Raw genomic sequence first — 17,752 nt, forward strand, 5'->3', positions numbered from 1 at the left:
GACCTTCCAAGTCAGAAAGCAACAGGTGTCAATTAAGAGCCATCAACGACCATCACAAATGTAAATAAAGTGACTTTATTATGCAGTGCAGTGTATTTCTTTCATTATAATACAATAGCACATTTATTATACATAGAATAAGGTATGTTGTGTGTAGTTTTAAGGCTTATTTAGTTGAAAATTATATTTTATGGAGACCAGGGAACGGATTATTCTCATTTTAATGGTTCCCTATGGGAAATTATTTTTTGGGATACACACTTTTCACCTTACACACTCTGTCTGGGAACCAATTAAGTTCGTAAGCCAAGGTCCTACTGTATAAAGGTAATTTTAAGAGACCCTACCAGCAATACAGAACTGTATCATCTGCTTTAAGAAGTACATTGAAATCTGTTTTATGGAGGAATATTATGTAAACTGAAAACAGGATAGGACGCCGTAATGAGCCTTGTGGAACACCTTTGATAATCGGATGGAAAGCAGATTAAGCGTTGACAAAAGAACGATTACGAGACCCTTCTAACCTTTAAAATGCACAATTTATTTCCACACCTTGCTACTTGACTCAATTTTGTAGATGAGGGAAGAGGTGATCCAGAAATGGAAGAGGAAAAAAAAAACAAAAGAAAATATTTCAGACACTTTAAATAGCGATTCATATTCTGCTTGAGTCATTAGACACCACCTTTCAAATTTGTTGTCCTAATGTGTTAAATGGGACTTTCATTAAATCATCTGTGAATGGCTCTATGACAAAAAAGCCAGACACAAATCGTTCCAGTCTGGTTATTTATTCAGAATAACTTCAAATATATATTGCAAACGAGCAATGCACGCACGAATGGTACTGCAAGTTTGCTCAAACGCTGAAGGTTGCCCAGAAAACAAACTTGCGTTATTTCAATGTGCAAGAGGAAATAAACAAAGATTTAATATGGCTGTTATGACAATGTGAATCCCGAGTAGATTTGATTATTTCCCAGCACTCTCATATGAATACAGTAGGTCATAAAAAAAACAGGTCTCGCTCAGAAAAACACATTTTAAAACAAATGCACACTTCAAATGCGGAAAAAAAGTAACCTGTTCCCTTGGTCGACACTCGCTTTTCTTCACCATTCCCTGCTGTGCTGCAAACCATCTCAGTCCCTCTCGATGCGCTTGCAGAATATTGTGAGCTCGGCGCGGTGTAGTAAGGCGACATTGACTGCATACTTTTGGTCACAAACGGCGGGAATGAGAATGTCGACTGAGGTAGAGAAGAAAAGGCATAGCAAAGGCAAAAGAAGGTGAGAAATAAACATAGTGATCCTTTTAGGAAATGTGTATCTTCAGGAAAAGGCACTTGGAAAAAATTGGGTACGAAAGACAAACAAAAAAATACTGCAAACGGAAATTATTTGGTTTCAGTTCAAATAAAAGACACCACGAAAAACAAAAGAAAAAGGCAGGCAAAGAAGAAAAGACCTTAACATATTTGAAGAGGAAGTAGCCTCATCAGGTTAAAATACTTCATGTTGGCAATCAAAATAATAGTGTTAAAACAATAACAACAACAACAAAAAAGGCATCTCAAGCAGGCGTATAAAAGTGATGCATAGCCTTTAGACCAACATCTGCCAGTCAGTGATTCAACTCGTATAAAAACCCTTCATAGTATAAACAGTATCATTGGTGGAGGCCTAACTTTGTAGTGGTATTCCATCCTTACACTCCGACTGGGTAGTGTGTCACAGTGTCAGATTACACAACAGTGCAGGTCATGTTTTAATTTTTGTATAGTCAAGGTATAACGTAACGTCCTTGTGACCTGCTAAACTGGTCTTTTAACAAGCGTCTCTCAATGGATAAATTATGTCGGGTTGACTACTGTGCACGCAAAAGCACTTAGGGGGGGTAGAGGAGTGGGAATGGAGTGCCTTTACGGTCAATGGTCCAAGGCCAATATGGCTTAAGGAAAAGGTTCCTTTCGTCCTTTGAGAGAATGACCCATCTATTGGCTCTACTACAGTTCTTAAAAAAAGACAACAAAACAACCATACTTGTTTTGCATTATAAAAATAACCCCCAGAGTCTTTCAGGCAATGTTACTGGCCCGTTTACCCAGATGAGGGCAGGGGTGTTATGGAGGATTTTCCATAGAAACATTTACAAATGTTCAGAGTTGTCCCTTTGTTTGCTCGATCCCAGTGCCGGAGAAAACCATACTCAAAAAAGTTCAGGAATTTGGACTTTTGGGTGAAATTTCAAGATGATCCGAATATGCATTAAAGCAGAGCTTTTAAATTTCTAGAGAATCTCGGATTAAACAATGAAAAGGTTTCTTCAGCCTTCATCTGTACTTCTTTGAAGGTGTCGGATGTGTCCCTCCTCATCCGAAGAGCTTCGTCAGTGACGTGCTCGTAACTTTGGCCCTATATATCAGCTAATTTAAATGTGGTCTTTTCTAAGCTATGTACCAGCAGAAGGATGTCTCTCCCAAAGTTGGCAGCAATAACTTTAGGACTATTCCCTGAAGCTAAACTGATTACTTCTTTTGTCCTGACTGATTATGGTCTATTACTGGCCCTGATTGCCCCATTCTCCCTGGTATCATCTCATCAGCATGACTAAGCCTACAATCTAAGGGAATAGTCCTCTGCTCCCCCCAACTTTAGAGCAGGGACCTATCAAAGCAGGGGTCTGGCACCGCCACCTCTGGACATTAGGTATGTATATATACAGGTAACATCCGACTTAGGACCGAGTTCTGTTCAGACCAAACGGTTGTAAGTCAAAACGGTCCTAAGTCGAAATTCATTTAAAATGTTGAATAGAAACTCTGAGGCTAAATGACTCATAAAATCCCCCCCTGTGGTGCCATCACACGGTCGATTGCTGTGCGAGAGTGAGATGCTGGCTGGCTGGCCAAAATTGTTGTACGCGTTTCCGGCCTGCTAGTGCATTGCGGTGCCAGGCGTAGAATTAAAATGTTAAAAATAGGGTCTGGAGGTCGTGGTCGTAAGTCGAACCGGTCATAAGTCGAGCCGGCCGTAAGTCGGATATTACCTGTATATATATAATGCCAGAGCTACCAGCAAAATTTTAGTTCGCTGAGGAAGCTTCTAGGATGAGGAGCAAAACATCTGACACCTTCAAAGAAGTACAGATGACAGCTGAATAAACCTTTTTATCGATGGACCGCTCCATTTCGACTGAGAGCCAACACAGACGAAATCTCCGACTAAGTGCACTGACAATTGTTGGATAACAGCTATAATTGAATTCAGATCCATTCTGAAATATCATCTCAAAACCCAAGATACCCAATTTTGAGTCGTGGGTATGTCAGTGCTATAAAAAAAGGTTCACCAGGGGGATATTCTTCTCATGTAGCCTCCAGAGAATTTACTTAATATTGAAGGCCAGCAGGGGTCGCTCTTCCCTCCTTTGCCAGGGACTCTTCTTCTCCTCTCCATCCTCAGGTGGTGGTGCGTCGTCGTCCTCTGGGGAGGCAGGCAGCACCGTGCAGTCGTCCCTGAGAGGAGAAGCGGGTGAGGACGAAGAGGAACCGGATGGTGGTTCCGTGTGGATTTGGACGCTCTCCGCCTCTCCCTTGACGGACTGGATGGACCCCAAGTTGCTGTCCCGGGAGTTGTAATCCAAGGGCTCTTTGCTGCCCGCCCCATCCAGATCGTCCACGTACACCAGCTGAGTGAAAGCTGTGGTTGGTGTCGTGATCTTGGACACCCCCTTCTCCATTTCTTGCTCTACGTCCGGTACTCTCGGACCCGCTCTGGGCTCATTCAGGTCCACGCCGGAGTCTAAACTGGCGTCGTTCCCGCTGCCGTGCCTCCGCCCGCTGCCTTGCGGGCTTCCTGCGCTGGTGGCATTGCTATGGCAACCGGCCCGCTGGAGATCAATGTAGGAGTGGCGGATGTGAGCGTTGGAACGGCCGTCCAATGAGACAAACCAGGCTCTTGGGTGTGGTAGAGGCTTGCCTCCTCTGAGCTCCATTAACGTCTTTTCCGCCAATAGGGTGTCTTCGCTGTTTATCTCCACCAGACCCGTTTCTCCGAGCGCTCCCGGAATGGACGCCAGTTTCTCCTCTTCATCCTGCTTAGCAGGACGTGGCACACTGTCTTTGGGGGTTTGTCCTGAGGGCTGTGAGGCATTGAGCTCAGCCTGGATGGTCTCCAGGTCACTCTGCTCGTCCGTCTGCAGCAGAAGGGCCTGACCCGACAGGGGGTGCTCCCCAGGAAGGCGCATGTAGTGAGCGGGGATCACCAGCGTGGGACGGATTCTCGGGAAGGTTTCCCCGCCACTTAGCAGGTCCACGGAGGCGCAGCATAGCAGTTGGCCCGGCCGGGTGAGCGAGGGAGGCCGCTCCAGGTGGTCAACGGAGCGGGAGAGAAGGTAGTCAGGGGCTCTGCATTCACTTCCATCCCCTCTGGAAGGCGACTGAGGCGGGGATGAAGGGGAGATGACAACACCGCTCAGTTGATGTTCCGACAATTGATCGCGCTTGGCTGGTGATAGTCCGTCGGATATGTGGTTGGTGGATGAGCAGACGGAAACATACGACTGACGGTATCCTCGATCGGTTCCGCATGACATGGCCGACTTGAACTGCATCGTCTCGGCAGACTGACGGTAGTCTCGACTGCGAGGTGTCAGATTGCCGAGGGACGAGCCGTGATGGCTGTTGCCTAGCGAAGAGCGACTGTGCTTGCTGTGCTGGATAAAGTTGTGCGCGTGGGGATCACCGGCACGTTCGTAGGAGGACGGCTTCAGCATCGGCGTGGTCATGTCGGGTTCTGTCGCTGTGGAAACGAGCTCCAACTGCACCTGAGCCGAAAAATAGTCGACATGCAAATTGGGGTTGAATTCGATCATATTTAAAAACACAAACTGATGAATTCACCACTAAAGACAGAGTGAAGATCGATGAAAGTGCTTCATCAATTTATCAATGTATTTATTTATCAATGTATTTATTTATTTATAGTAAATAATAATAATTATTATTACAATTATTATTATTATTGTACATTCCATTTCTAAGCGTCTTTCAAAACTCTCAAGATCACTTTATAATCACAGAATAAGTTTTTCTTTGGGTGAGCAGCGGGAGCCACACGCGCCAGCGTTCACTCAAATATGTATTTATTTATTTCCAAGCTGTCAAAAATAGTGATATCATATCTAACAACATATAGTTTGCCACTTATGACAACCGACAACCAACGTCTCCAGACAAGTTGTGTCCATAATTTGTAAGATTGCTTCAAATGACTTCTACTGAGCGTATTTTAAAAAGATTCCACCGCATATAGCTATATTTTACGTTTTAAGACTCTCGCTGAATATTCAGGAAGTGTTGTTTTTGAGTTGGTGACGAGTCCGTATGTGACGTCACTAAAGGGACGCCCCCTGACCGAAAAAAAGACACATTGTAGCAGTCCTTCCATCACGTCAATGTATTTTGCTGTATTGTTTGATCTGAAAACCTTGTGTTGCACCCAAAAGCTGCCAGAAGAGGGTATCCAAGCTCCATATAAGGAATTTATCAGCCTGTGGAAACGGAGGTGGCCACAGGAGGTCGCCATTTTGTGCCTCTTTTCTGGTGATCGTTTCTCCCCAATGTTGCCTCAAAATGGCCTGGAATAAATTATTTAATCGATTGCAAACATGTATGCTTTCCTCTTCAGAACTATTTGAATCATATTCATAACTGGAGGTGTAACAAGAAAGCATATTCTCCGAATCTGAAGCCATTGTTTTGATTCTCAAGCAATGCAAGACGTCTTGGTGTGACGTCACAAACTGGGGGCGGGACTTTATGAAAATGCCCAATTCGCAGCTCAATTTTTTGCAGATTTTGGACTCATGAATTCTTATTAAATAATACCAAATTGTCTTTCAGTTTCCTTTCATTGCTTTTCCCCTGTTGTGCAGCTTCCAGATGTGTGTTTTTGTATTTAAGCATTTAATTCATCATTTGAGAAATCTACATGGACGCCTTCACAATCAGCTCTGCAGGCCGTGGAGCATAAAAATCATCACAGTCGACAAAACTGTTGCTTTAACTAATCAGAGTTAGAGTTGGCAACCCTAGGCCTGCTGCAAGGCGCTGGTCAACGCCACCAGTTTTCGCAAACTATGATTGACTAGTCACATGAAAGGCTAGTGACTAGTTTCACTAGCCGCTAGTGATAAGAGCATACCGGCCAGAGATAGCACACTGTATCTGTAGCAAGCTGCATAAGCAAATACATTGTGTTTATTTACTAGCATTTTGTCAACCAACAATACCCGAAGGAGCAGAAGAAATGGTTTTGGTTGCAGGTATACTCTTAAAGCCATTTTTAAGATGGTTTCAAAGCTAGCAAAAATAGCAAATAATATTGCCATTTTTAATGATGTTATCATGAATCCATGTGTTCATAGCAAACATCCGAACAGTTTAATGACAGTATTTCTTAAGTCGCAAGTTATTTCCTGGCCAGCGGCACCCTCTAGTGGATGTGTAGTCATATCGCACCACAACCGCAGCTGATTGATTCAGATGTAGCACTACTGAAGGCCTAGAAGTGAGATGCACTGGAAAACATTGATGATAATAATGCTGTGTGCTAAGCAAAACTGTTGTGTGAATTTCATTCAATATATTTCATGTGACAAATGACTCATTTAGCGTAGGTTGTGGTAAATCTTAATTTTAAGCGTGATTATTCCTTGAGAGTATGTGCACATGCAAAAATAAATACAATCAGATCACACGACTGACATTTTAACCTACTGAATCATCACTAAAATCTCCAGCACTGTATTTTTTTTATTTCGTTCTTGTTAGGTTGACAAAAAGTCCAAATACCAACCTCGTTGCTGATGAGGTTGAGGTGGGACATGGAGGTGGCTTGATCCCTCGTGTTGCCGTCCAATACGGACGACAGTGTGAGTTTACGGTGAGAGCTCCGAGGCTTTATACAACGGCGTCTGCTTCAACCCAGACACAGAAAACAGGAACTGGTTCACAATACATCCATATTTGCTCAATCTATTTATTAATGTTAATGACATTGACTGCACACTCTGGTTTTCAAAGTGAGTAATTTATGTAAAAATAATTATTTATGAAACCAAGGTCCATATATTGTACTCATCATAATGGTTCTTTTCAGACTTGCTTTTTCTGGTTCTTCACCATTAGTGACTAACACAGTGACAGATGTACATCTTGACAATCACGAAGTATTTCAGACGGTAAGAAGACAAACCTGCAGTAGTACAGGAGCACGCAGAGTAAACACAGTAGAATGAGTGCCATGCCTCCAAGAATGGCCAGTAGAAACATTGTGTGGTACATACTGATGTCGTTCACAATGAGTAGACCTATTCAATGGATAAGAGGCAACCATGAACTCAACAGAAAATTAAAAAAACAACATGGCTTAGGATAAAAAAAAGCCTTCTAAATAAATCTTAAAAATTTGATACAGTATGTGTCAAACCACAGTGACTCTTTCTTACCTGATTTAGGTGGCAACGTGGCAGCTACCCAGTATCCCAGCTGAGGTGCGATGTATGTCAGGATAAGTTGGTTGTTATCCCTTTGAACGTGGCCCCAACTGCTCTTTATCCAGGAACCTGCACAAACGCAAATGATTACAGTGCGGAAAATGATAATAATAATACATTACAAATTACAAATACAGTAAAGTCTCGTTATATCGATATCGGTTATATCGATAGTACCGCTTATTACGATACTATTTTCGTTTCCCTTGCACATTTCTAGTCTTTTTATGTATAATTAGTACCGTTTAGTACGATACCCGGTTATTACGATAATCCGGTTATTACGGTGCTCCTTTTCATCCCCCGCCGGCCATTTTTGTTGTTTATATCGATATATCCGTCGCGCCATTGGTCAACTTGGTCACGTGAGCCGCCATCGGTCGCGCTATTGGTCGACTTGGCCGTGTGAGTTTGTCACGTGTCACGCCATCAGTCGCGCCATTGGTCGACTTGGTCAGGTGACTTGGTTACGTGCCCAGCACCCGTGTAGCAGAGCCATTTTCATTTTCAGACGCTAGCTCGTGTGTAGCAGACGAGATTGAAGTGTTTGTGTTAAAAGGTAAAAATGGGAAGCAGAAGAAGATTGATGACTTTTTTAAATTGTATACATAATACAGTAAGATGTAAGCGTTGCAGTTTCTCTGTTGTGTTATGTACATGCCCACTGTACTGTATATGAATGCAATCGTTTTTTGCAACAATGTTTCTTGTTTTGTCTGCTGAAGCGCGATGATTTTGAAAATTATTAACATTCCATACTGTGTATTAAAGGACAGCCGATGTCACTTTTTATTCAAATGCAAATAAAAATGACTTCACGCCAAGACGTCTTGCATTGCTTGTGAATCCAAACAATGGCTTCAGATTCGGATAATATGCTTTCTTGTTACACATCCAGTTATGAATATGTTTCAAATACACTGTAGTTCTGAAGATTAAAGCATACATGTTTACAATCATTAAAGAATTATATGTGCCATTTTGAGGCAACATTGGGGGAACATCTCTCACCCAAAAAAAAGGGAGCTAATGGCCAGCTCCGTTTCTTATATGGCGCTTGGCTGCCCTCTTTTGGCGGCTTTTGTTTAATGCAGTTCGGCGCAGGATCGGATATACCGATAGTCCCGGTTATATCAATATTTTTTCGGACTCCCTTGAATATCGATATAACGAGACTTTACTGTATTACATCACAAATTGAAAATATGACATAGAGCGCCATTCCCAAATGTATTATTTTTTTCATGCGTAGGTGCCGGTAAAGAGCTGGACATGACCTCTGGCATTGTTTTTTTTTTCAGAAGGGGGCAGCATTTCCGTTTATTCCGTGTTAGCGCTTTGTTCCAGCTTCAGCTGTTGTTAAAGTGCTATATAAACCAATATGTATGTATTGTATTGTATTTCGGACAGCCGCCCTCATTTCAAGCTCATATAACTCCAGACCCGTATAATTTAGGAATTCACTCTTTCTTTTCTAATAAAAGAAGAGAGCCTAAAGTTTCTAACGCTGTATTGAATGGTAATGTATTCCTAGGTCTAGAATTCAAGTGACAAGGACAAAAACCCTCATACTGAAGTGGACACATTTTTGCACGCATGGCAGTGAATTAGTTAATACATAATAATAATATTTGATCGTCAGTTCCAGTTCCTATGCAATGGAAATACCTTTTACAGTAATGGTGTCAAGCTAATTTTTTGGCGCGGTTCGCATCGTAGTTTAGGTTTAGGTTAGGCCATTATGAATTAGGGGAAGCCATTAGAATGTTTAATCCCTCCACATAAGGTATCACATATAGATTGCACAATAAATTAATGTATAACTAGTTTTCAAATTTGAAGTAAAAAATAATGACTGTTATTGTGGTTTACATGGGACATTTTAAAATTTTGGTTCACCTGTGAGCTTTGACACCTGTGGTTTAAAGATTTATACATGGATCAATCGACACATTTTAACGGCCAAAACTCACATAGAGAGAAATGCAAGAAATAGGCATTGAAACCTTGTTGAGGATGTGACTGTGGCACTACTTGTCCACAGAGAGGCAGTATGCTACTAAAAGTCAGGGAATCAAAAGGTCTGCAAAAAAACGTAAACTGCTAAAGGCTCATGGCTTGAGATCGGTCCATTTGACACATAAAACGAAATTGAAAAAAGGTAGAGGGATTTTTGCTTATGCACAATACAAGAAAAACAGTTACTTTTTTTCTGCAAAAGATTTTCTAATTTATTTACTAGCACAGCCAACTTTCTAATTTGGTTTTCACAGTGTAGCCCTGATCTTCAAATATACCAAGTCACTTCACTCATTCACTGTCATTCCCGAATTTATTCGGGAATTGAAAATATGGCGTGGAGCGTCATTCCCAAATTTTAGGGTGTTTTGGTTTTTCTTGCAGAAGGGTGCATTTGAAGCCCCGGTCAGACCTCTGGAAATGTTTTTCCCCTCCCACAAGGGGACAGCATTTCTTTTGTACAGCCACCCATGTAATAAGAAGAGAGTGTAAGGTTTTTTTTTCACGCTGCATTGAATGTTTATGTAGCCCTAAAACTCAATATTCTGTGGGTCCTGGAATTTAAGTGAAAATGACAAAAATCCTGACACTGGAGTGGCCACATTTTTCCACATCTGGAAGTATACAAGTTAAAAGACAGGATGAACCTGATGGGGAGAAAGACAACAATGAGCTACAATCTTGGCAGTGCCACAAACGAACCACACAAAACACTGATTGACTGACTGACTGGGGGGTCAGGAGGGGGGCAGGAAATGCTCATGTGCGACTTCCCTGAGGATGTTCAACGCAACATGATGGCGAGTGACCTTTATGTGTTTGTCAGTATATTAGGAAACTCAAGCACACATTGCTCTTTGAGGAAAGAAGAAACGAAATAGGATAGAAAAATATACACAACATGGCAATTTGGGGAAGGGACGGGCACTACCAACAGGAAAAAACAGGGGACAAATGGAAGTAGAAATAATGGCAGAATGGCAAGAAGAAAGGGGAGCTTCTATGTGACTCAGCACCTCCAGCAAAACACACACAAATGTTCCTGTTTGAACGTCTGTGAGATTTGGGTAACTCCAGAGAAGGAGTGAGGACCACCCTTTCTGATAAGTTTAGAGCAAAATTAGTGTTACGTTTCAACACCAGATGTCACCCTAACTATGTTTCCCACTTCAACTGCTTTAAAACAAACAAATCAATAAAAAGTGGACTTTAAAGTGAAATAACAGCAGGAGTGAGGACCGCACACTGACACACACACACACACACACACACACACACACACACACACACACACACACACACACACACACACACACACACACACACACACACACACACACACACACACACACACACACACACACACACACACACCTTCCTGTTTGAATGTCTTTATGAGGTCCGGGTAACTCCAGATAAGGAGTGACGACTACTCTTTCTGATAAGTTTAGAGAAGAATTAGTATTACATTTGAACACCAGATATAACCATATTTCCCCCTTCAACTTCTTAAAAAAAAAGCAATAAAAAGTGGACTTGAAACTGAAATATCAGCAGGAGTGAGGACCGCACACTCACACGCACACCAATTACCGAGTAATGTGACAACCTCTGCCCGCACTCACCCTGGTTCTGTCTGACTCGTTTCCACGGGGGAGGCTTCCCCTTGCCTGCCTCACTTGGTTAATATCAAAAATTCATGGCGCCATGTTTCTTTTCAACACATGGTCAGCTAAGTGCATGCTTGCCTGATCTATTAATATACAGAGGCTTGTCTGCAGCACTAGACAAACAGGTTTTCAAGTGATTAAGTGTGTGTGTGTGTGCGTGTGTGTGTGTGTGTGTGTGTGTATTGGGAACCTTTTACCATTCACGTGTATTCCTCCAACCGTCAAAAACACGTGTTTCCTTGATGTCTTCATTTCAACCGATGCATTACCACAAATGAGCGCATAGTTGCTCGGCGAAACTCAATCAGGTGTCAAGTGACTCTTGTTTTGTTATTTACTTCCCACGGTTGCTAGGTAACGAGAGATGTAGCCCACAGAAGGGGTCTTGGGATGGCTTGTGTTGTGGAAATACTGCAAGCATGTGCGTAGGCTACAAACGTGCATGTGTTTGTTCTTTGCCATTCTAACAAAGTGCCCTTTGATGCGTTGGACCTTGAAAAGTAAAAGCCACAAGATCATCAGGGGGAAAGAATCAAAAACTAATACATCTAACTAATACATGTATCTATAATTTCCCGACAAAATGTTTGAAACTGTATCACACGTAGGTGCCTTGAGATATGAATGACCTAATGAGCATTTATTAGGCTTTTTATGCTTTAACCCCAGAGCAAGAATTTGAGATGCAGATGCTTCTCATTACCTATTCAGGGAAAATTCGACTCGTAGCGGGAATTTTCTCTGTTACCAGACACTATTGTTCACCCATGGACATGATGTTTTTATATTCATGCCCGCTGAGTGCCTTTGAACCAATTTACTGACCAAAACAGCATCAGACATGGCTGTAAATGGACCCTTGGTTAAATTAAAGTTTGCAATGTATTGCCTTCACATTATTAAACAGACACCTGTTATCCTGACTATTTTAGGGGACGAGATTAGCGTTGTCGCCATCCATGTTTATGGGTTGGGTAGCGACATGCCATTTTTGTTCCACCTAGTCTGCTTAAATTATTATTATTATTATTACTATTATTATTATTAATAATATTATAATCATTAGTAGTAGTAGTAGTAGTAGTAGTAGTAGTAGTAGTAGTGGATTAGCCTTTATTAGTCTCGCAGTGGAGAAATTTACATTTCCCAGCAGCAAAGTTAGGAAATGAATGGCGAAGGAAAGAAAGAAGTAGAAAAACAAAATACAGGAGTTGCTGTAAAGGCAGCCACTGTCGCGGCGCCATCTTGAAGTCAAAACAACAACAAAAAATGTGACATATATGTGACAAATAATGTGACAACACAAAAGACACAGACAGTCATTCAATCTTAAGCACTTTCAGCACCCTATTTGCTGTAGGAAGAAGTTCTCGATGAAAAAATAAAGGATCAAAGCATTCTTTTCACCAGTGGATCAGGGACGTCATGGTGGAATGTGCATGTCCACTACAAGCTAAATGTTGAAAGCAAACATGAAGCTGTAGCATCTATTGACGAAAGAGATTGTTTCACATCTCTGCCCCACGTAAATCCGCTTCAATTCCAAGCCTCGCCATCTATTATTATTATTATTATTATGCTTGTATTTTTTCCTGAATGTCACCGCACCTGCCCTTTTTGTTTTGTTTTCAATGACATTTCACTTGACATTAATTGTATCAATAAAAGCCTCCCACAACAAATGACTCCCCCTCTCTCCATCTGCAGTTGAGTAAATAAATGCCCCGGCCTCAGCCAGCCGTATTTGCTAAGGTGCACTATGCAAACACCGATCCATAGTATGCAAGCAACATCCTTTCTAGATTATAATATTCTGTAACAAGATCTGTGGTGCGCTGTTGTGTTTTCAAGCTTAGGCTGAGCATTGCAGACATTTTTGACTCAAAACGTGATGTCATCATTGACTCTAACCAGCATGTGCAGGTGTGTCACACTGAAAGGCACTGTTGAAAACTCACGTGTGGAGTCATTATTTTGCTCCTTAACAAGGTACTTTCCTTTGAGAAAATAAAATAATTCAATGACTATAAAGGAGAAATTGGTATTGGATTAGATTGGATTTACCTTTATTAGTCTCGCATTGGAGAAATTTACAGAGCAGCAAAGTTATGAAAAGAAGATGAAAGGAATAAAGGAAGGAGAAAAACTAAATACAAGAGCTGTTAGAAAGGCAGCCACTCTCGCGTATGTTATGCTTTGGCCTCTTAAGCATTTCAAAAGCAAAAATGAATTTATCACACTAATCCAAAAAAAACTGATGTAAACACAAAGGAGTATATTGAAATGACTTGATGTCAGAGCGTTTACAGTAGTTATTTCTTGATAACCTTCTGAATACACTAATTCATTTCCCCACCTCACCGCCACACTGTGCAAGCACGTGATTTGAATTTTCCTGCTTTTCCAGTTGACTGACTGAGACAGCCTTAACAGTAATTAAAATGAATATGGCTGCACTGTAATGCTTTCAGGGAGGATGCAGATATTTATTTTTGAAAAAAATCCATACAAGACATCCGACCTCGTGCTTGGAACAGCAGAAAGCGTCCGTGTGTGTGTGTGTGTGTGTGTGTGTGTGTGTGTGTGTGTGTGTGTGTGTGTGTGTGTGTGTGTGTGTGTGTGTGTGTGTGTTTCTGTCAGGACGTACCGGAACGTGGGTCAAATCTCCAAGCGGAGACGTGATCATTTTCCTTCAGGCCAGTGTCTGCAGGCAGGGGAACGGACACTGTGATTGGCTCATTCACCTGCAGCTCCAGCCCATCGCTGGCCAATAGGTGGACGGAGACGGCCGCCACAGGAGTTAGCTGTAGCCGCTTCTCTGCTCCTGTGAGGTGGGGGTTTTAGGAACATAGAGCAGAATGGATAAAGAAAGGAAAGAACCTATCTTGGAAAACACGACAAGTGCTACAGAAACACGCGAATTAGTCAAGTCTCAGTTATCATCTGAACATTTTGTAATGATTGACATACAGTGCTATGATCTCCAATGACATTAAGATTGACATCTGCCACATCTTGATACGCTCAGATCAATGGATCGAGCTTGAAGTCGGGACTTATGCTAACGTGATGTCATTATATGACTGGCATAGTCCTTACAGAATAGTTACTTCGTTACGGTTGGAATTGCTATGTATGATGTAAAGGATGTAGCAATTCATTGTTATGCTCTCATACTTGATTCATTCCTAAGCTGTCAAGTCAGTGCAAGTTTTTAATTGTGTCCTATACAGTCAAAGACGTTTGACCTATGATAGTAATTATCAACTGTGTCTTACTACATTGCAGCTCAGACAAGTCAAATTGTCCTCCACGTGCAGATCGCTGATGATCAGCATATTATGCATGATCATTAGTTTAATCATATTTCAATGCAAGCATATATGACTAGACTAGATCAAGTTTTTGCATTGTTAATGCATGTTGCATTCAGTAGCCAATATGTCTCAGATCAATTTTAATTTCATACTCGAAAGTACACCAGCGCATGTCCAAAGTATTCCAATTCTAGTGAGCATAAAGAAATGAATCATCAATCAATGTGCTCAATAACTCCTATCCCAATCAGTATGTCAATTCAAGCATATATATTAAATGCTGACTAAGTTGAAACCAAAATGTCATCGATCTAATTGTAGTTACTTCGTTATAAGTCAATGCATCTTGTATATTTGAATAGACAAGTCATAGTCAGAAAATGATACATCAAATTGTTGACGTCCAATTCGGAACTCCTAAAATATCAGTCACAGATCAGAATATCTTTATATTTTAATTCAAGAATCCATGTCGAGGCAGTGATTTAGATTTCCAGCAATGGTTGTAGCTTGTAACAGGTTAAGCCTGAGACTCTCATTACGTAAAGAGACTTGCAAAGGTACAACCACAACATGGAACTGAAGTATCAATAACGACCACATAGTAAATGGGACAGATGCACATGACATGACAATGGTAGGAGAATCTCTTGAAAAGAAAACCAATTGAATGGAGAACATCATTTACATTTACTGATAATTGATAGTAGTGAATAACAGATCACAGAGGCAAAGGAGACAATTGAAAGTATAGAATGACATGAAGTAAAGAACAAGATGATATATTGTATATATTTGAGACAGTAGAAAGATACAGAGGGACTGGACAGTAGAGAACATGATGAAAACAAAACCAGCAAAAATCTGAATGGTAAACTAAATTAGGTAATTATTAGTATTATACTATGAAATGATCACAAGATTTTAAACAGAAAGTTATCATTGAATCATGATATTCAGGATCATTGATTTTCCATCAATGAGCAGCAATGATACAACAATTTGATGACCATATAGCTTGATTTACAGATCTTGGCATTGACGATATCAAAGTTGTCATGAAATTGCATGCACAGTCAATAGCAGTATCAGTATTCACACATTTGCTGACATGAAAATGAACGTTTCTGTTTCAACATTGCAGTAAGTCAAGGTATTGGAACATTACTCGAATAGAACTTAAGTATGACACATTGTATAATTGACATATTGAAGAGGTCGTAGACAATATGCAAGAGAGAGACTGACGTTCGGTCATCGTCGTTCATCGTTCTGTAAAGAGAGCTCATTCGATATTGAGTGTAACAATCAGAGAATTTCTGTATCACGAAGTAAGTATATGAGCAACACTACAATGAATAGGTAATAGCTGCGCCAACTGGATATTATGTTGATGATGCTCAGCATTCGATGTCGCGTAGCTTACATTCCAGAACGCTAAGCTGTCTGAGACAATGCCATTTCTGCATTCGATTCTGTCTAATACGATTAGTAAGTCATTTTGCCACTTACTTTGCGACATTAGAAAGCGTTGACCGATATTCAACGCATGATTTTACCATCATATTTCTTTATTATTGTATTAGGATTTACAATAGGTTAATCGTGACAGCCGTTTCAAACAGCATCCTTGTTGATGTTGCATCGAACGTACTTATGTCAGTTGAATGGCTATTCATGTGCATTCATTTACAGTGGTCAACTCACATTCGTAAGACAAGGACTCATTCAATGTCTCATCGAATCATGCTAATCTTACGTTCATCTACTCTTTGTTTCACTCTTGCAATATTTTGCTTAATTCATCTTATTGACAGTACTATGTCTCTGAAAGGCTATTCAGACTCAGATCATCATTCATTACTAGATTTCAAGTTGTGAAATTGCTAGATTGATACGTGTAATGCGGAGTCAGCTGAAAAGTGAGGCTTACGAGTCATGATGACAATTCTAGGAATCGTACATACTAGGAACGTGGTCAGCTCTTGCAACTACGCTCGATCCATAGTGATATTCTCATTGGGAGTTGAAGCTCCAAGTCAATGGAACTGCCAGTCAGACTCAGGCAGACATGCATTTGCACCATCTTCTATGGATTGACTTATCTGTCAATATACTGCCAAACTTTTGCTTCACTGCTCAAGCACAAGTCTAGGAGCTATCACATGACCATCTCACTATCGCAGCTACTTAGAACAATCTGGCAGTTTACTCGTCATTGCGCTTCAAACTGCGATGGATCTATCATGGATGTGAGATTCGGGGACATAATCGATCAGAGGACAGCTTCACTGGTTCTCTACGGCAACTATTAGATGTAGTATATGTTTGATGGTGCTATCACAGACGAAGTAACGCAGGTCCTCGGCATGTGCTTTATGTGTTGATGCACTAGAAAGGCATCAATAGGGAAACTCGAGTTAATCTGCATTTCCTACACTTCATTCCGCACGTCTATGTTTGTGACGCGCATTGACAGTAACACTCCAGGTAAAGTAGCTTCCAGACACTCCAATATGACTACAGTGATACTGAGTTACAGTAACCCTAATTTCCAATTTTGTAACATGCACTATAGATGTTTTTAATGTGTTCAAACATAGTGAAACTAGGGTTGAAATTAATAAAATTCAATACAACTGTATTCAATTTCGAATGACTTCTTGTACTATACTTAACATATTGTCATATTTGGTCATAAACTTGACAATGTTGTCATGCACTTTCCAGCATGTCTCCTCCAATGTCTTTGTTTTATTCTTTATTAATTTTCTGCTAACTCTTTAATATCGGATAAATTCTTCATGATTTATATCAATGCCTCATCATGAAACATATCATGACTTCAAGTGACATTATTCCATTAAAAATCATAATCAAATAAATCAATGAGTTGACTATCAGAATTGTTAGCAACATTTCTAATTAGCAAACTTTGATCCACGTTTACACCTCAATGCAATGCTAGATGTATATCGGTATCACATACAAATCTGATGCTAATGTATAGACTGTGACTTTCAATTTTACGCATTTCAATACTTTACAACTGCCTGTATTCTGCAAACTAATTCAACTTGTTAGTAATTTATCAGGTACATCTAAATATCTATAGATGTTATCTAGGTCTTACATAATTTATTAAGCTTAAAATATTAATCTGTCATAATGGTAATTATAAAT

At 40.6% G+C, this 17,752-nt stretch overlaps 1 protein-coding gene across 1 annotated transcript; it reads right to left on the bottom strand.

The window, feature by feature from the left end:
• Window positions 1–778: 778 nt before the first annotated feature.
• Window positions 779–15,827, bottom strand: fam171a1 (family with sequence similarity 171 member A1). Its single transcript, XM_088998486.1, has 6 exons — window positions 15,818–15,827; window positions 13,900–14,076; window positions 7,516–7,632; window positions 7,263–7,377; window positions 6,864–6,984; window positions 779–4,830 (listed from the first exon to the last, which is right to left on the bottom strand). The coding sequence occupies exons 1-6, from the start codon at window positions 15,825–15,827 to the stop codon at window positions 3,391–3,393; spliced, it is 1,980 nt and encodes a 659-aa protein (XP_088854612.1). The 3' UTR covers window positions 779–3,390.
• Window positions 15,828–17,752: the final 1,925 nt, after the last annotated feature.

This window comes from Hippocampus bargibanti, linkage group LG06 (assembly GCF_051943395.1).
Source record: "Hippocampus bargibanti isolate YZ-2025 linkage group LG06, ASM5194339v1, whole genome shotgun sequence".
Classification (NCBI taxonomy): domain Eukaryota; kingdom Metazoa; phylum Chordata; class Actinopteri; order Syngnathiformes; family Syngnathidae; genus Hippocampus; species Hippocampus bargibanti.

Coding starts and splice junctions, on each gene's coding strand:
- fam171a1 (XM_088998486.1), bottom strand. Junction 7,633..13,899: donor GAGATTTGACCCACGTTCCG/GTACGTCCTGAC, acceptor GCGTTTGTGCAG/GTTCCTGGATAAAGAGCAGT. Junction 4,831..6,863: donor TCAACCTCATCAGCAACGAG/GTTGGTATTTGG, acceptor TTTTCGGCTCAG/GTGCAGTTGGAGCTCGTTTC.